The sequence below is a fragment of the Hemitrygon akajei genome, chromosome 20 (assembly GCF_048418815.1).
Source record: "Hemitrygon akajei chromosome 20, sHemAka1.3, whole genome shotgun sequence".
NCBI lineage: Eukaryota > Metazoa > Chordata > Chondrichthyes > Myliobatiformes > Dasyatidae > Hemitrygon > Hemitrygon akajei.
The window spans coordinates 33,472,603-33,492,411 of record NC_133143.1 but is presented as its reverse complement, the minus strand read 5'-3'; the positions used below and the strand labels follow the sequence as shown (position 1 = coordinate 33,492,411).

The window sequence follows — 19,809 nt, the reverse complement described above, 5'->3', positions numbered from 1 at the left end:
GCGCGTGCGTGTTTCGTTCCCGACGCTCTTCCGGCCGCCTGCGAGCGGGGAAGGTGAGGGCCCGTCTTCTCTCGTCCTGCTCAGGCAACGATTTCCTACTGAATGCTTCGGCACCTGGCGAGTTTCGTTTTTAAATGCGCTTCTCGTTCTCTCACGGACATAGTGTCACAGACTTCGGCTTGCGTTTCTGTCGAGCCCTGAACATTCAAAGCCGTGATCTGCGCGCAGTGAGTCCTTAGGCTATTACTACACTGAATACACTGAAGTAAGTATTTTTCCCAAGGGGTTGTCTATTGTTGAGTCCTCAGGTGGCTGTAGAAGCCGATCCGGGACCTACATATACTGGTTCAGTGTGGGCAAGAGTAACGTGGCTGTGTTTAGTAGTTGGCTCTTTTGGTTGTTCAGTCTTTACTTTCGCAGAATGGCAGGCTGTTAGCGCACTCGTCAGATGCCTTGAGGAATAGCCCATTCTGCTTTATGTATGGTCATTTAAAAGCAGATGTATACAAGGTTAATGCGATGTGTCCGATTCTTAACCTCATAATATTGATGCGTGTGTGAATATTGATTTTTTGAGATGTTGGGATCTATAAAAGAAATATACCCACGGATGACATACAGGCTCACTTCGTGTTAGGAACGCCTGATTTATGGACACCACGTATATATGAATGAGCATCCCCCCTCCCAGTTTTTGTCTCCATTGATTGTTCCAGTAATTCCCTTAAAACCATAAGATATAGGAACAGAATTAGGTCAGTCTTCATTCTGTGTATTTTCTAGCTTATGAACAAATTCGACTATCCTTTGCCATCTAGGCTTGACCTGTAGTGGGCGGAATGTGAGAATTGATAACTGATGCTCTTGGTAAGTACACAAATCTGGCTCTGTTGAATGGATCATTTAGCAGCTGCTTACTATCAATATCAGTGATTTGGATGAAGTGATTCAGTAAATATATCCAAAGTAAAAACTTAAAATCGTTAGGAGTTCTGGCTGCATCCAGGCCTATAGATTATACAAAGATGAGTGGAGATGAGGGTGCAGAGAGGCTAAAGATATTAGACCATAGAAAACCTACAGCACAACACAGGCCCTTTGGCCCACAAAGCTGTGCTGAACATGTCCTTACCTTAGAAATTACCTAGGGTTATCCATAGCCCTCTATTTTACTAAGCTCCATGTATTTGTCCAGGAGTCTCTTAAAAGACCCTTTCATATCCACCTCCACCACTGCTGCCAGCAGCCCATTCCACGCACTCACCACTCTCTGCATAAAAACTTATCCCTGACATCTCCTGTGTATTTACTTCCCAGCACCTTAAAACTGTGCCCTCTCGTGCTAGCAATTTCAGCCCTGGAGAAAAGCCTCTGACTTTTGATCAGTGCCTTTGATATGATCAGTGCCTCTCATCATCTTATACACCTCTATCAGGTCACCTCTCACCGTCCGTCGCTCCAAGAAAAATAGGCCAAGTTTACTCAACGTATTCTCATAGAGCATGCTCCCCAATCCAGGCAACATCCTTGTAAATCTCCTCTGCACCCTTTCTATGGTCTCCACATCCTTCCTGTAGTGAGACAACCAGAACTGAGCACAGTACTCCAGGTGGGGTCTGACCAGCATCCTATATAACTGCAACATTACCTCTCGGCTCTTAAATTCAATCTCACAATTGATGTACCGAATGCTTTCTTAACCACAGAGTCAACCATCGCAGTGCAGGTGGAAGTATCAGAGATCATCCGCTTTGGTAATGAAATTGCAGGCTGTTGATGTGCAAAGGGATTTGGGGTCCTGGCACATCTGCCACTGCAAGATAATATTAAGTACAGCAGGAGAGTTTGGGAACAAGTGTATAGATAGATGGTCTCCTTTAATTGTACTGTGTCCTACTGAGATTGCACAAAGAATGATATGTGCAGGCCTCGTCTCCTTACTTAAGGAATTGGTGATTGAGGAACAATGAAGCACTTTACCAAATTGATTCATGAAATGGTGGAAAGTTGTCTGATGAGAGGTTAACTGGACTGAGCCTATACAGTCTTCTGGGTTCAGCAGAATGAGAGGTGATCATATTGAAACTTGCAAAATCCTTCCAGGGCTTAACAGGATAAGGTTTAAATAATGTTTCTCTTAGCTGAGGTGATTAGAATGAGGGGTCACAGCCTTAAATTAAGGGTTTGATCATTCAGGACTGAGGCAAGAACCAAGTTATTCATTTAGAAGGAAGTGAAGTTTTGACATTTTCTATCAAAGCTTTGGAGGTTCACTGGCTAAGTGTATTAAAATTACAGGTATTAAGGAAATTGATGGATATGGGAACAGTGTTAATCAGCCGTGATCTTATCGAATTTCTGGGCTTGCATGAGTAGTCAAATGGCCTACTCCTGTTGATGTTTCTTTGTTAGCTGCAGGGACTGGTTGCTGGTTTGTGGCAGGACATTAATCATTGCAACCTTAGAGATACTTGACAGATAACTTGTTACTCTTTGGGAGATACTCTTGTTGATACATAGAAATATCTGTAACAATGAAATGTATAGATTGTTATATATTTTAATTTTATATTTTTAAGATGTGTTCGTTGTTACTTTTGTTTGCAGTGTTGACATCCATAGAGATTTTAAATTATACAGTTTTGAATTTTAAACTAAGATGCAATGTTTATTTTTCCAAGTTGCTTTAAGGTCAGCTGGAATATTGAAGACACAATGAATTATGATGTGGCGACAAATGACCCATGTACTAGTCAAATGTTTGCAACAGAAGGCATACATGATTGCACTCTACGGAGCAACACAGTAACATATTCAGAATCAGAGACTCCTTTACCTGTAACAGGGAACAAGGGAAGGATCCTCACCCCTGCAGAGGTGGAAATGCTCATGAAGGACCAGAGCTTGGTGTCAGATTTTAAACAACAAAAGCTGGAAAGAGAGGCACAGAAAAACTGGGATTTGTTTTACAAGAGGAACAGCACCAACTTTTTCAAAGATAGACATTGGACAACCAGGGAGTTTGAAGAACTGAAAGCATGTAGAGATGTAAGTAACAATGATAAACTATCTAGCTGTGGGTCAGCAAACTGGTTGACTTTTAGATGTCCTTTGAAATGGTTTAGCAAGCTACTCGATTAGGATTAGTGAATAAATGCTGGCCTTAGTAGTGGTAAACAATCCTAACGAATGACTAAGTGACACTTCTGGGATTAGTTCCCACTTCCATTCAAATGGCCCTACTTGTCAGAAAAAACCTCCAGCAATGGTATATTCTCCATGGTTTCTATAATTTTCCCATCCCTTGCTATTTCCGGCTTATTTCAGTGCTTATTAAGTAATTACCAATAAATGAGACTGAGCTTTCTCTATCATTTATTCAGAAAGGTGCATGCACATTATTATGAACTCTTCACTTGTATCTTCCAAGTGCTCACTCAGGCCAATTCAGATAGCACCAAGGATGCTTTCTTCTGCCCTGAGAGTAGCATGCCTCAACCCTCATATTCTCCACTGCATCTGCCCTTTCTGCTCATTTATCAATGTCACCTTTCACACCTTTCAACTTTTTAGTCTAAAACATTCTTGCCAAAGCCCATTACTATTCCACCTATTTTCTTAGCCTATCTTCTATCACTGATGGTGGTGTTCAGTTTTTAAGTGAAACTCACAGTATTATTTTGTTATGTTAATGCTGCTGTAAATTTTCTGTTGCAGCTTGAGCATCAAAAACTGACCATCTTGGAAGCAGGTTGTGGAGTTGGAAACTGTCTATTCCCTCTATTAGAGTGTGATCCAAATGTTTTCATTTATGCTTGTGACTTCTCTCCCCGAGCTGTAGAATTCGTGAAGGTAGGTAAAATGTTAATATAAATATTTCTGATTTTTGTATTAACGCTTTTTTTCTTTATAATCTTTTCTGCCAAAATTCTTTAAAATGAAATGTATTAAATATATGATGGAGGTAGCCTTGATCATAAACTCGTAAGTGTACAGATGATAAATGGTGCACACAAAAGTCATGTTGATGCAAATATAAATATAAGAACCTTGAAACCAGCAGCAGAAGCAGACAATTTGCATTGTTACGTTAACATCTAAGAATGAAAAGCATACCAAAGTACAAGCAGTTAAAGTATTTCTGAATGCCCTCAGTGCTATAATGGAAAAAACATCACCTCTATGTTGGATATAGCACGATTCCACAGCTAACATTGTTATGATACTGAGATACATCCTAGGATGCCCTGCGATATATCATTATATCATCAGGATGTAACCTGGGGTCATCGGGTGTTTTGGGTTATTTCAACATCTGACACCTTTGCCCAGGTGTCCCTGCCCAGGGTGAATTAGGTTCTGGCTTGTGTCCCAGCAGCATTGTCCATGGGTCATAACTCTTGATTCATAGCCACATGGAGGCTTGCTCTGCAGCCTCTGGTTCGGTCCTGGTGGCTCTTTTCTTTGCAGCCCCGTAATGCCAAAAAGAGAATGGGTTCTGCCGTGACCCAGCCAGCAAAACCTCTACACCCCACTTCTATAGGCTTGCATCGTGTCTTCCCCCCCCACCCCACCCATGTCTCTGACATGGAGGCAAATTTCAGTGGAATACAGTATTTATTTGTTTTGTTAAGGCAAGCATTTGTTTCAAATTATTTTATAACTCAATAACTACTTTATGCAGTATAGGAAGTAATTTAAAGTGACAGTAGCATGTAAGCTGTGATAATGATTCAAGTTTATGTTATAGAGGACTATCGATGTGAGAATCGTCACAGAATTTTTTCATCTATTGCAATGTTTCTTGTTTTTAAAGCAAAATCACTTGTATGACTCTGAAAGATGTAAGGTCTTTCAGTGTGACCTGACAAAAGATGATTTACTGGAGAATGTGCCTGCTGATTCTGTGGATGTTGTTATGCTGATTTTTGTGCTCTCTGCTATTCATCCTGAGAAGATGCAGTTGGCCTTAGAAAATATTTATAAAGTAAGTACTTAATGAATCACAAGCTAATTCTATACTGCTGTAGCATATAATAGAATTAATATTAGTGGTCATTTTTTCAAACTGATGAAATTAAAATTAAAGCTTGCAGTTTATATATATATATATATGGACTGGATCTATTACCTTTTCTCAATTAGTTTGTCCTTTGTTTCATGGAATCCTGGTTAACCCCTTCCGTACAGGATGCAGCGATTCAGATCAACAGGTTGACTATACACTGTCAGGCTAGATCTATAGAGTCTCTCAAAAGCAGAGGTGGAGGAGTATGCCTCATGATCAACTCTTCTTGCACAAATATATCAGTGCTGTCCCAATTCTGCTCACCAGACCTGGAATATCTAGCAGTAAAGTGTTGTTCTTTTTACCTACCACAGAATTTCTCTGGGGTCATTCTGGTAGCAGTTTACATTCCACCTCATCCAATGTCAAGCAAGCTTTAGATGATCTAAATAATGGGATCAACATGCACGAAACAGTGTACCCTAACGCCTTCACCATTGTTTTGGGAGATTTTAGCAAGGCCAGTCTGAAAAAAATCACTAAGCAATTACCATCAACAGAGGAAACAACACACTGGACCATTGCTACACCACCAACAATGCCTACCATGCTATTCCACGCCCTCACTTCAGGAAGTCTGATCACCTGGCTGTACTTCTACTCCCTGAGTATAGGCAGAGACTGAAGACTGCAGCACCAGCAATGTGGACCAAGAAGATTTGGACAAGGGAAACACAGCAACGCCTACAGGACTGCTTTGAATCTGTGGACTGGACTGTATTCAGGGATTCATCTTTGAATCTGGATGAGTATGCTGCAGTTGTTACCGACTTCTTTAAAACCTGTGTGGATGTGTGCCTACAAAGACTTACTGTACATTCCTAAGCCAAAAGCCATGGATGAACCAGGAGGTACGTCGTCTGTGGCATTCAAGTCTGGCAACCCAGGCCTGCAGGTATGATTTGAGGAAGGCTATTTCAAGGGCAAAGAGACAATTTCAAACGAGGTTAGAGGCGATATCAGCTGCACAGGAACACTGGCAGGGTCTGCAAGACATTACTTCCTATAAAGTGAAACCCAATAGTATGAATGGCAGTAATGCTTCACTACCAGATGAACTCGACACCTTCTATGCATGCTTTGAAAGGGAAAACACAACTACAGCTGTGAAGATCCCTGCTGCACCTGATGACCCTGTGATCTCTGTCTCAGAGGCTGATGTTAGACTTTTTAAAGAGAGTGAACTCTCATAAGGCAGAAAGTCCCGATGGAGTACCTGGTAAGACTCTGAAAACCTGTGCCAACCAACTAGCAGGAGTGTTCAAAGACATTTTCAACCTCTCACTGCTATGGCAGAAGTTCCCACTTGCTTTAAAAAGGCAACAATTCTCAGTGCCTAAGAATAATAATGTGGGCTGCCTTAATGACTATTGCCCGGTAGCACTCATATTAACAGTGGTGAAATGCTTTAAGAGGTTGGTTATGACTAGACTGAACTCCTGCCTCAGCAAGGACCTGGACCCATTGCAATTTGCCTATCGTCGTAATAGATCAACGGCAGAAGCAATCTCAATGGCTCTCCACACGGCTTTAGACCACCTAGACAACACAAACACCTATGTCAGGATGCTGTTCATCAACTATGGCTCAGCATTTAATACCATCATTCCCACAATCCTGATTGAGGAGTTGCAGAACCTGGGCCTCTGTATCTCCTTCTGCAATTGGATACTTGATGTACTAACCAGAAGATCGCAGTCTGTGCGGATTCGTGATAACATATCCTCCTCGCTGACTATCAACTCTGGCGCACCTCAGGGGTGTGTGCATAGCCCACTGCTCTAGTCTCTATATACACATGACTGTGTGGCATAGCTCAAATACAATCTGTAAATTTGCTGACGATACAACCATTGTTGGTAGAATCTCAGGTGGTGATGAGAGGGCGTACTGGAGTGAGTTATGCCAACTAGTGGAGTGGTGTTACAGCAACAATCTGGCAGTTAACGTCAGTAAGACAAAAGAGCTGATTGTGGACTTCAGGATGGGAAAGATGAAGGAACACATGCCAATCCTCATAGAGGGATCAGAAGTGGAGAGAGTGAGCATCTTCAAGTTCCTGGGTGTCAAGATCTCTGAGGATCTCAAAAACTTCTATAGTTGTACCGTGCAGAGCATTCTGACAGGCTGCATCATTATCTGGTATGGAGGGGCTTCTGCATAGGACCAAAAGAAGCTGCAGAAGGTTGTAAATTTAGTCAGCTCCATCTTGTGCACTAGCCTACAAAGTACCCAGTACATCTTTAGGGAACAGTGTCTCAGAAAAACAGCGTCCATTATTAAAGACCTCCAGCACCCATGGCATGCCCTTGGGTAGGAAGGTACAGAAGCCTGAAGGCACACGCTCAGCAATTCAGGAACGGCTTCTTCCCCTCTGCCTTCTGATTCCCAAATGGACATTGAAGCTTTGGACACTACCTCACTTCTTTTAAATATGCAGTATTTCTGTTTTTGCATGTTTTCTTAAAATCTATTCAATAAATGTAACTGATTTACTTGTTTATTATTATGTTTTATTATTTTTTTATAACTCTCTGCTAGATTATGTATTGCATTGAACTGCTGCTGCTAAATTAACAAATTTCATGCCACATGCCAGTGATAATAAACCTGATTCTAATTTTATAATTTAAACATAGCAGCACAAAAGATTATTTTTAATTGGAAGAATTATTAATGTATCCTTGAAGAAATCAATGGCTAACTTTGCTGCTCTATATGAAAATATTAAGTTCATTATATACATTAAAATAAACAGTATTACTTTTAAAGATTTAGATATTTTCAGGCCTAATATTTCAATTAGAATGTACCCAAATATTTTGTAACAGGTGAATTACTCACATATTCACACTTTTTTCACTTGGGAGCACTTCATGGTAAATGGTATAGCAACTGTGACTTTGATTCTTGTGTATGACAGGTACTAAAACCAGGTGGATGCATCTTATTCAGAGATTATGGACTATATGATCATGCCATGCTTAGATTCAAATCTGGACACAAACTTGGCCCAAACTTTTATGTTCGACAAGACGGAACCAGATCCTTCTTTTTTTCTGATGGTGAGATTGTTTAATGGTTTTCTTTTCAAGAAACTTTCAATTAGTACATTTGTATTTGAACTACATAGAGGCTGTACTTGGAGTTTATTGGAATTATTAACCCTAAAAGATATGCTATCAATTGAGTGCCAACCAAAATAACTCTTCATCTGGAAGGTTTTCATGTTTGGTCCTGCCACTAGATGTTCTGCCAGCAGCTGTTTCCCAACAGCAGTCAGCAACTGAAATCCTTGGAAATATTGTGAATTTTGTCACAGGAAAGTTGAGCCTAATTGTGACACTGTCACTGTTGTCCTTACCAAAAAGGAAGTTATTGTTAAATCAAGGCCTTATGGAGCTTGCATGCATTTGACAGACTCAATGGCACAATTTTGTAGAAAGCCAAGAGAACCTGAAAGGGTAGTTTCTTAGGAGTGTCAGAAAATTTATTTTTTTAACCTTGTTCCATCAAAATTATATTTGGGTGACATTTTGTAATGAAATGGGAACAGTGGTAATGTTACTGGGTTATAGTCCTGAGGTCTGTACCAGTGATGCATAGATAAATTCAACTCATGCTTTGGCAGGTGCACAAGTTAAATTATGTTATTTACATATGAATAAAAGGTTGATGTCAATATTAGTTACTATAACTCTATTAGATTATCATTTAAAAATCTGTTTGATTCACAATGTCCTTTAGAGAAAGAAATGTGTAAATGTATGGACATCCAAATTAGAAGCATTCAAATCCCTCAGAATCTTAAAGCTCCACAATCTTTCACCATTTGGATAATATGCTTCTTATCTATATCTCTTGCCAAAATAAACTATCTCACATTATACTCTAATTTACCTGAACTTTACCCTTTGATTTAACATATCTATATTCATTTGTTGTTGTTCCTTTTCATGCCATGTGGCTCATTGGGTGGCATTTTTGCAGTTTCTGTGGCATTTGACTTTTTATGAGGCCAAATTGCTAGCTTGACACTGAACCCAGCAGGGATGGAAAGCGTGGAAGGAGCTGGACAGATTCGAACCCAAGATCATTTGCCTTGAAGTCTGGTGCTGATGCCACTACAGCAGTGGCTAGCTGTGTATTCATTTGTGGTCTCATAATATCCTCTGCACAATTTACCTTCCTATTTATCTTTACCTTCATCAGCAAATCAGCAACAACATCTTTGGTACTTTGAAATCAGTTATTTAAATTGTAAAAGATTAATGCCCCAACACTGATCCCTGTGGCACAACATTTATTAATGCTTCAACCAGAAAATATATTTGGGCTACTCTTTATTTCTTATTAGCCTGGGAATCTTCTATCGATTTAGATATGTTGCCTACAGAAGGTGGTTTTATCTTCTGCAGTAACATTAAAACGCAGGCACAGCTGGTAGAACTGCCACTGCACAACTCCAGCGGCGGGGATTCAATCCTTACATCAGGTGACGTCTATGTGGCCTGTGCACTTTCTTCCTGTGATTGCCATTGTTCCAAACTTGTGTTCTCATAATTCCTTACAGTGCATAAGGAGGTCATTTAGTCATCGAGTTTGCTGACTCTCAGAGTACGGAATCAGAATCAGGTTTAATATCACTGGCATATGTTGTGAAATTTGTTGTTTTGCAGCAACAGTATGTTGTAATACATAATAAGAACTATGAATTACAATAGTAAGTATGTATATATAAAATTAAATTACATAGTGCAATAAAAGAGAGGGAAAAATACTGAGATACTGTTTAGAGGTTCATTGTCCAATTAAAAATCTGATCACGGAAGGGAAGAAGCTGTTTTTGAAACATTGAGAGTGTGTCTTCAGGCTTCTGTACCACCTTCTTGATGGTAGTAATGAGAAAGGGGCCTGTCCTGGGTTATGGGGTTCCTTAACAATGGGTGCCACTGATATTAATCTCATCCCCCTCTTATTTCCCTGTGACCATTTCTCCCTTGCATGCCATAAACCCCTCTGATTATTTTTATAATGTACTCACCTGCATTAGGGGCAATTTACAATAAGCAGTTTGCCTGCTCTTCATTACTATTTCTCCATACATCTTATTTTCCCTGGTGTAGTGGTACAAATCTGCAAGCAGCGGTACTGAGAAACCTTAATATGGACTCATATTCCAGGAAATCTCAAAAAGTATATGGAAATACATCCTGATATTTAGCACTTACTGCCATCCCTTAACTAATAAAGTGGCATCCCTTCATGTTAACCATCACTAGGAAGAAGCACTAAACACATCAAAGGAATGTAATTAGTGGAACAAAAAGCATTATTGTCTACATTCATTTTTGTATCTTTTCACTGCAGAGTATGTGGCACAGCTCCTGACATCTGCTGGCTATGAAGTGTTGGTGAATGAGTATGTTTTCCGAGAAACTGTTAATAAGAAGGAAGGTCTGTGTGTTTCAAGAGTTTTTCTTCAATGCAAATTTAAGAAGGCGAAGAGAGCACTGAGCATATGTAACACAAGTGATTCCGTCAGCTGATTTTGTTTTTGATGTCTTGATAGTTCACTCGGACAAACTTTGCAGAGAGGCGAACAATGCCAGTCCTGTATCTGAAATGGTGCTTTTTAGGAAAAGGAAGAATTTACGAAGGTTAGCTTTATTTGTCACATGTGCATCAAACATACTGTGAAATGCAACAGCGGGAAATCAGAAGTAAGACACAAGAAAACAATAAAAAAGTTAAAAAAAAAGTAAGACACAAGAATGAGTTGGTGATCTTTGCTGTACTGCTGGCAAAATGATGTTACTGAGGTGGGAGGATGCTTTTCCCACACACAGCTAAATATTATGGGAAAGGAAGTGTTTTCTCTAATGCCTGACTCAAAGCAACACTTGATGAATTTATAGGAGGAAGTTATCTTGTACCTATTGCAAGAAAATATTTTAAATAAAAATTATTCATATTCCAAGACTGGAATTTTAGGAAATTTCTACCTTGTTTGTATTCACTTTTGTAAAGTGTCAATGTTGAAGGTTTTACAAACTTGCATAGTTCTTGTTGACATTTATTTTAATAAACTATATTTTCTAAATAGTATACAGTATTTCAATCCTTTATGAATGCTACATTTTTGAGGATTTGTTCATTACAAAAAGACATTGAATTTACACTTACTGGTTTCTGTTTTTAAATCTTAAAACTGCAGCATGTATCTGTATTTAAATTCGCTTAAAATCTTAAATTCAGATGCTGCGTATCCTTGGCTATCATCTATTGAATATGTGTATACAGGTAAACTGAATTGCATTCACTATATAAATAACGTGGTATATAGAACACATTAGAGGCTAATATTCTTGTTAGCTGTGTTAATCTATCAGTTCATCAGTTCAATCTATCTATTGTAGTTAACCTCTACAATATACAGTATACAGAGGGCAATCCTGTCCTCACCTTAGCAGAGATATTCCCTGTATCCTTTCCATCCCTCCTCCATCTTCCCTGCAACTTAAAACAAGTTTTGACTTTTTATTAGTTCTGCTAAAGGATCTTCAGTCCAAAGCATAAATGTTTCACTTTCCATAGATTCTGTCTAACCTTTCCAACATTCTTTAGTTTTAATCTCTGATCTGTAGCTTAGCAGCTTTTTAAAATTTTTTTCCTTCACCAACTTCTACTTCCTCAGGCTAAAGAAATTTGACATGTCCCTGATGACTCTTTACCAATTGCTTTATAGATGCACCCCAAAAAGCATCCTGTCTGCATGCATCACAGCTTGGACTAGCAACTGGCCTACCCAAAACACCAAGAAATTGCAATTATGAAATGCAGCCAAGTCCAATATTCCCTCTGATGAGTCCATTTACGCTTCCTGCAGTCTCAGGAAAGCTGGACATCTGCTTTAAACATAACACTCGATGTGTTCCAAGTGAAATAATAAAATATCTAATGTGTTGACTGTTTGAGTCTCAAGTCTCCTGCTGACTGACTTTTTTTAAATTTATGTACTAATCATCTCTTCCTATTCCATCAAGGAACATTAATATTATTCAGTGGAATGGAAATAAGGGCATATTTAAATGCAAATTGCCATATCAAAATAAGAAAATTGACATAAATCAATGTGCTAATATATTTGTCAATACCAGTTGCTAACATTAACACTGCTAATAAGTCAGCAAATCAACCTGAATTATTTATTTAAAAGGCAGAGGAGAGGCTTTGTACCCATGTTATAATGGTGACATTCAGTTCTTATTTTCTTAATTAGAGCTTTGGTATCAATAATGGTTATACACTGTAGAGCAGCATACAGCAAATGGTTCTTGATGCAATTAGGTTTGCATTAAATGCATTGCATTAAAGTTCTAGACATTTAAACACTCTTATAGTCACTTATCTCTAGCTTTACTACATTAAAAATGTACGTTGCTACTGATGCTCTCAAATGTGTAATCCCTTTTAGTCCATTTCCTCTTGTCCTTCAAAGTAGGCAACTGAAAATTTATACTATTTATTAGATTAATTTAGTTCATTGGTGTCTATCCCCTTCCATGAGAGCTGTTAGCCTCAAAGAATACAACTGTATTGGACTTGATTAGCAAGCTTAAGATAAAGAAACTCCTAGGAAACAGTGATCATAATATGTTAGAATTTGCCCTGCAGTTTGAGCAGATGAAGATAAAATGGGCTGTATCATTACTACAGTATGATAAAGTTAATTGGAGATCATGAGGGAGGAGCTGGCCAAAATTGATTTGAGTGGGGCACTAGCAGGGATGACAGTAGAGCAGCAATGGCTGGAATTTCTGGGCATGATTTGGAAGATGCAGGATTGGTTCATCCCAAAGAAGAAGCAATCTAAAAGGAGGATGAAGCAAATGTGGCTGACAAGAGAAGTCAAAGACAGCAACCAACAGAAGGCAAATAAAGAAATGATAATGAGTAAAACAAAATATGAAGGTAATCTAGCCAATAATATCAAATAGGATATTGAAAGTTTTTCAGATAAATAAAGAGTAAAAGAGACAAGAGTGGACATAAAACAGCTGGGAAATGATGCTTGAGAGGAAGTAATGGAGAGCAAAGAAATGGATGAACTGAATAAGTATTTTGCATCAGTCTTCACTGTGGAAGACATCATCAGCAGCATGCCAGAATTCAAACAACAACACACACAAAATGCTGGTAGAACACAGCAGGCTAGGCAGCATCTATAGGGAGAAGCGATGTTGACGTTTCGGGCTGAGACCCTTCGTCAGTCCAGTCCTGACGAAGGGTCTTGGCCCGAAACGTCGACATCGCTTCTCCCTATAGATGCTGCCTAGCCTGCTGTGTTCTACCAGCATTTTGTGTGTGTTGTTGTTTGAATTTCCAGCATCTGCAGATTTCCTCGTGTATGCCAGAATTTTAAGTGTGTTGGAGGGGCAGAAGCGAGTTTCGTCACTATTACTAAGGAAAAGGTCAAGTCAGGTCAAAGTACATTTATCAGCAAAGTTAGTATACTTTATACAACCTTGAGAATTGTCTTCTTACAGGCAGCTACAAAAACAAATAAACCCAATAAAACCCATTAAAGCTAGACTGTCAAACACCCAACGTGCAGAGAAAAAAAGAGAAGGAAAAAGACTGCAAACAATACAAGTAAGCAGATAGCTTTCAGAACTGTAGTTCACAAACGTGTGTTCACGCTGAGATAGTTGTAGGCCACAACCACAGTTCAGTACAGAGATAAATAATCCTTGTGGAGTAATGAGTTGAAGTTCAGCGAGGAGAAAAGCAGCAATTTCAACTAGACTCTGCCTCGTCTCTGGTCCTGACACCGTGTCCTTTTCAATCTGGCCTGATGATTAAATCATCCAGACCTTGTTCTTGGGCCCGGACCCAAACCCTACTGATTCAATACACCCTCAGGGGGTTGGTGCCCCACCACCTCAATCCAGCCCATATCCAACTTTTCCAATTCAGCTCAGCACTTAAATTGATCAAATCTCTGGTCTTTCCTTGCTCTCAGACCTAGTCCAGGCCCCATTGCCTCCACTCGCCTCACCTTGGTTCTGCCAAATCGAATTGCCTCCAAGTTCGCTCCAGGAATGGCCAAACAGTGGTTCATTCCTCACTCACTGGCCCAGACCCCACCACCTTGATTCGGACCGTACACACTACGCCCTGGTACTTGGGAAGTGAAAGGTCTGAAAATGGATAAGTCACCTGGACCAGATGGACTACACCCCAGGGTTCTGAAAGAGGTAGCTGAAGAGATTGTGGGGGCATTAGTGGTGATCTTTCAAGAATCACTAAATTCTGGAATGGTTCCGGAGGACTGGAAAATTGCAAATGTCACTATTCTGTAAGAAGGAAAAGAAGCAAAAAAGCAAAGAATGGGCAGTTAGCCTGACTTCAGTGGCTGGCAAGATGCTAGAGTCCATTAAGTGTTGGGTTATTTGGCACCATGTGATAAAATAGGCCAAAGGCAACATAGTTCCTTAATGGGAAATGACAAATCAGTTGGAATTCTTTGTAGAAATAACAGGCAGGATAGACAAAGGAGAATCTGTGGCTGTTGTTTTATTTGGATTTTAAGAAAGCCTTTGACAAGGTGCCACACATGAGCGCCACATATGAGGCTGTTAAACAAGATAAAAGCCCTTAGAAAGATAAAAGCATGTACAGAAAATTGCTGGACTGGCAGAAGGCAAAGTGTGGGAATAAAGGAGGCCTTTTCTTGTTGGGTGCTAATAACAAGTGGTGTTCTGCAGGGGTCAGTGTTGGGTATGCTATTTTTCATATGGGCCTGAGAGCAAGGACTTCAAACCTGGGCATTTTGCTATTTATTTGAGTGATGATCTGAGTGATGGAATTAATGGCTTTGTGGCAAAGTTTGTGAATAATGCAAATATAAGTGGAGGGGTAGGTAGTTTTGAGGAAGCAGGGAGTCTGCAGAAGGACTTGGACAGATAAGGAGAAAGGGCAAATAAGTGCAGATGTTATGTGTAGAGAAGTATATAATCATGCACTTTGGTAGAAGAAATAAAGGTGAAGGCTAATTTCTAAATGGAGAGCGAATTAAGAAATCAAGGGTGCAAAGGGATTTGGGAGTACTTATGCAGGTTTCACTATAAGTTAACTTGCAGGTTGAGTCAGTGATAATGAAGGAAAATGCAATGTTAACATTTGTTTTCACAGGACTATAAGGATGTATAATGCCCTGGTTCACATCTTTACAGTTATGCCGTAGGTATTTAATTTAGCTGTTCTGTAAGAGCTGTTTATTCTGCTTTCAGCCTGTTTGGGTTATTGTTGAAGATAAGGGATGATGAGGAATGTGTGCCACCCAATTAGGATGATGGAACTGGGAGGAGGTTTTTTTTTGGTGAGGGATACTAAGGTTGTTCTTGGAGCTTTTCTTCAGCGGAAGATGAAGAGAAGATGCTGGGAAGAACTGGTCATAGGATACGATCCGGTGGGAGACCTGTTTGTTCGCGATGGATTGGTGGTGTGAGCTTTCACGCAGATCGAATGCCCGGCGTGTGAATGACAGAGAATTTCAAGATGAGCTCCAACTTTTGACATTTGACTGTTTAATTAGAATGGGCCCTTCTTGTTTTTTCTTTCTTTTCCTTACTAACCCTTTAGTTAAGTAAGTTTCATAAATATAATTCCTTTAGTCGTATGGAGTGTGCTGTCCGTTATTTCTTGGCAGTGAGTTGTAACAAGAATTACACAACATCCATACAAACAGAGGTTTGGGGTGGGAGAGCCGTCTCAATTTCGCAGGTTTGGCGGGACCAGCATCTTTCCTAGACTTACACAGCCAAAGAAACCAGCAGGGTATCATTTGCGGGGACATCGTCCCGCATCGAATTTGTTGGATGCCATGTGATTGCCCTGAGCATTGATCCAGTGGGTTGTGTGTTTAAACCTGTGTTAAACTGTTGTCTGGTAAAGTGATCAAGATACGTGGTTACGGACGCTACACGGATTGAGCGGTGATGCGAACCCACGGGGTTACCAGTAATTAATGTGTGTGTATTGAGAGAGGTAGAAATTCGTAGTCCAAATGAATTGTTAATTCGGACTCTAAGTACTGTTAGAGAGCAGAGGTTTGACCAATTGCCGGGCAAAGACATTGTTTTGATTCAGACTAGCGCTGATGTAAGGGCAGTGGATCTGCTAGTACTATTGGGGCCCTGGGAGAGGGTAGTGGGGGGACGTGGGTTGACCATTCCTTCTGGGAGGAAGGGAGTGTAGGTGACTGTGCCGTATCAGAAGCCGTGTTTCCTGTAGTTGGGGACGGAGACTTTAAAAATAAGTTGTTGTAGTTTTTGCAAATTGCAGAGCGAGGGAAAGGAGTGGTCTGATGTGGAAGGTCTAATGAGTCCTCCAGCGAGGGCTGAGCATTTTGAGTTGGTAGCGACCCTTACCTGCTATCGTAAGCTCAGTATGTTCTCAGGAATGGCTTCATTCCCGAGAAATTCCACCTCTAAAGGGGAAGAGGAGTACGAGACTTGGGCAGAGCAGGCCTCCCAGATGTGGCAGTGCTCGGAGATGTAAAAAGACAGCGATTGGTATAGAGTTTAACGGGAGGGGGCGGTACTGAGATCCTTAAAGACACATAACCCTTTTTCTACCTTTGCGGGCTACATGCAAGCGCTAGAAAATGCTTTTGGTGCGACAGGAAACCCAATGGTGCTTACGACGGGGTTTCAGGAGAAGAAGGGGAAACTTTCCGCCGACATCTTTCGGCTAGGGAGGCAGCGGAGCTGTTCGCTGCGAAGGTGGGGCGGGGGGTGGGGCATTCAAATGTCTGAGGTGAATTAGTTAAGAATGGACCAAGTGGCGAAAGGCGCCCAGTCACAGGACCTGATCGCTTGGGGTCTCCGAATGTCTCGTAAGATGCGCCTCCCCGACTTCCTTTGTCGAGCTGATCAGAGAAGGAGGAGAATGTGACGGACGCATGGGATGCCTCTGTCAGCAGGGTACAGTCCTCGGTAGTAGCCCCCCTTGGCTGAAGTGACCACTGATAGCCCACCCCGGGGAGTGTTGAAGGAGCTAGTGGCACAGTTTAGGACTGAGATGTCCCCGTTGTTATCGGCGGGTGCGGCCACCCGGCACGATGAAGCCGACAGGGAGTCGGAACCCCTGAGGGGACGGACTAAACAGGGCTGCAAGTAAACGGGGTCCAGCGAGAAGGGGAGCAACCGATATTGTCGGTTACTGTATGACTGGTGAAGAGGGACACGTCATGCGGGAGTGTGAAGGACAGGAAAATCCTCAGAGAATGAGCCCCCGGGTACTTAAGCAGAGAGACCAGTGAGGGAATGGCCTGGCGTCTCGGCAGGAACACATGCCCAGCAATACACCCGAAAGCAAAGAGACGCTATTCCTGAAGGCTTAGTGCGGCCAGACTCCAGTGTATCGCCACGGATTGAGGGTATTTATGCTAGAGCCATATTTGACACGGGCTCTCTGGTTACTTTGCTCTACCGTTCGTTTTACTGATGCCATTCAGTGCGCTAGAGATCTGGGTCTTAGTACAGATGACTATCCATATGATGGTTACTTGTCCGTGAAGCTGGAGTTTTTGGAGGCAGATGTGGGAGTAGGTGGAGTCCTTGATACATCAGTGTTAGTTTGCCCGGACCTGGTGGCGACGATACTCCTATTGTGTGTGAGGAGCCGAGTGGGAGCCTGCAAGGAGAAAGGTGGAGAGGGCTTTCTGAAAATATTGTTCATTTACCCTGTATTCCGAGCTGCTTTTGAGGAAGTGTGTGGCCGCACTTGGCTGGATGATAAGCATAAACGAGAGACTCTGTGGCACACCCAGTCCAAACCAGCCATGTTACTGCTGGGGGAAGTAGCTAGAGTGATGGGAAACCCCACATTTCCCAGAAAGCCTGATAAGGAGGCCCTCTTAGTGGTGCCCCTGAAGACCAGGAAGAGGAGTCAGGCTTACCTGCTGGAGTACCGATGAGCCCAAACTGAGAAGCCCTCGGTTGTACAGGTGAATAGGATGGCAGTGAGTGTCAGGAACACTTTGAAGTGGGAGGTCACCCTCAGGTGGAGGATGCCAATGGCGCACCTCTTTCCAGTGATGGTAATGTTTAGTGTTCCTGTAAGACAAGTGGGGGAGAAACTCTCACCAAAAAAGGGAAAGTTGACTGCCAAGTCATTCGTAGAAACATAGAAAATAGGTGCAGGAGTAGGCCATTCGGCCCTTCAAACCTGCACCACCATTCAGTATGATCATGGCTGATCATCCAACTCAGAACCCTGTACCTGCTTTCTCTCCATACCCCCGATCCCTTTAGCCACCAGGGCCATATCTAACTTCCTCTTAAATATAGCCAATGAACCGGCCTCAACTGTTTCCTGTGGCAGAGAATTCCACAGATTCACCACTCTCTGTGTGAAGAAGTTTTTCCTCATCTCGGTCCTAAAAGTCTTCCCCTTTATCCTTAAATTGTGACCCCTCTTTCTGGACTTCTCCAACATCAGAAACAATCTTCCTGCATCTAGCCTGTCCAATCCCTTTAGAATTTTATACGTTTCAATAAGATCCCCCCTCAGTCTTCTAAATTCCAGTGAGTATAAGCCTAGTCGATCCAATCTTTCTTCATATGTAAATCCTGCCATCCCAGGAATCAATCTGGTGAACCTTCTCTGTACTCTCTCTATGGCAAGAATGTCAGTACCTGGAGGTTAGAAGAAGAACTTGATAGAGAAGATGTTGAAGTTGAAGGATGTCTTTCCACTGACAACTTTGATGTGGGTTGTTCCAAGAGCACTCACCACACCATCCAGGTGACAGGACACCACTTTCAGAGAAAGTTTGTGGCAGCTGGTGCCTGTAGAGGTGGTGGGGGACTTTTGGCAGCATCTCCGGAAGTTGAAGGAAGCTGGGATTATAACTGAGTTTCAGAAGCCCTTATCTGTCTCCAGTAGTGGTGGCCTGGAAGAAGAATGGGAAGGTACTGGTGTGTGTGTGGACTATTGGACTCTAAACAGACATATAGTCCCCAGCCAGTATATGGTCCTGAGAATTGAGGACGCACTGGCCTGCCTGGGTGGTGTAAAGTGGTTCACTGTGCTGGACTTACTTGAGGAGTGGGTATTATCAAATCCCCATGAGTGAGGCTGACAGAGTACAGAATTCATATGTCCACTGGGATTATTGCAGTTCAAAAGGATGCCCCCGGGCATATTGGGAGCCCCTGCAACTTTCCAGCATGCTATGGAGAAAACAATGAGGGATATGAACTTGCTTGAGGTATTGGTGTTCCCGGATGATCTCATAGTGTTTGGGTCCACCTTGGAGAAACATGAAGCGAGGCAACTGAAGTTGCTGGGCTGTCTGAAAGCTGAAGAGTTAAAACTTTCCCTGGACAAGTGCCAGTTCCGCAAGACGTCTGTCAACTATTTTTGGCACTTTGTCTCACGGATGGAGTAGCTATGGATCTGTCCAAGATAGAGGTGGTGACCACATGGCCAAGGCCTCAGACTGTGAGCACCTTGTGCTCGTTCCTTGGATTCTGTGGGTACTATCGGAGGGTCATGAAGGACTACTGTAAAGTGAATCACCCATTAATCAGCTTCTGTGCAGTCACCCTCCCTCTGTGGTGTCTCTACTATTGAGGGAATGGCTCAGATTGGAGTTGAGGAACCAAATCCTATACTGGATCATGTTGCCTCTGGACCGATCTCGGAGTTGCCCCCTGGTTCTGCCTGAG

The 19,809-nt window shown here is 41.7% G+C and overlaps 1 protein-coding gene across 3 annotated transcripts; it reads left to right on the top strand.

Annotated features, from left to right (window-relative positions):
* The first annotated feature begins 24 nt into the window (after positions 1-24).
* On the top strand, positions 25-11,173 carry LOC140713705 (tRNA N(3)-cytidine methyltransferase METTL6-like). 3 transcript variants are annotated; one of them, XM_073024108.1, is made up of 7 exons: positions 25-265; positions 784-867; positions 2,682-3,048; positions 3,718-3,852; positions 4,817-4,987; positions 7,992-8,133; positions 10,439-11,173. In XM_073024108.1, exons 3-7 carry the CDS (start codon positions 2,716-2,718, stop codon positions 10,615-10,617), a joined length of 960 nt encoding a protein of 319 aa, XP_072880209.1. In that variant the 5' UTR covers positions 25-265; positions 784-867; positions 2,682-2,715; the 3' UTR covers positions 10,618-11,173. The 3 variants fall into 3 exon arrangements, with proteins under 3 accessions (XP_072880209.1, XP_072880211.1, XP_072880210.1); XM_073024110.1 differs by lacking the exon at positions 784-867; XM_073024109.1 differs by lacking the exon at positions 25-265 and having other exon boundaries at positions 302-867.
* Positions 11,174-19,809: the final 8,636 nt, after the last annotated feature.

Coding starts and splice junctions, on each gene's coding strand:
- LOC140713705 (XM_073024110.1), top strand. CDS start 2,716: ATGAATTATGATGTGGCGACAAATGACCCATGTACTAGTCAAATGTTT. Junction 3,853..4,816: donor GAGCTGTAGAATTCGTGAAG/GTAGGTAAAATG, acceptor TTGTTTTTAAAG/CAAAATCACTTGTATGACTC. Junction 4,988..7,991: donor CCTTAGAAAATATTTATAAA/GTAAGTACTTAA, acceptor TGTGTATGACAG/GTACTAAAACCAGGTGGATG.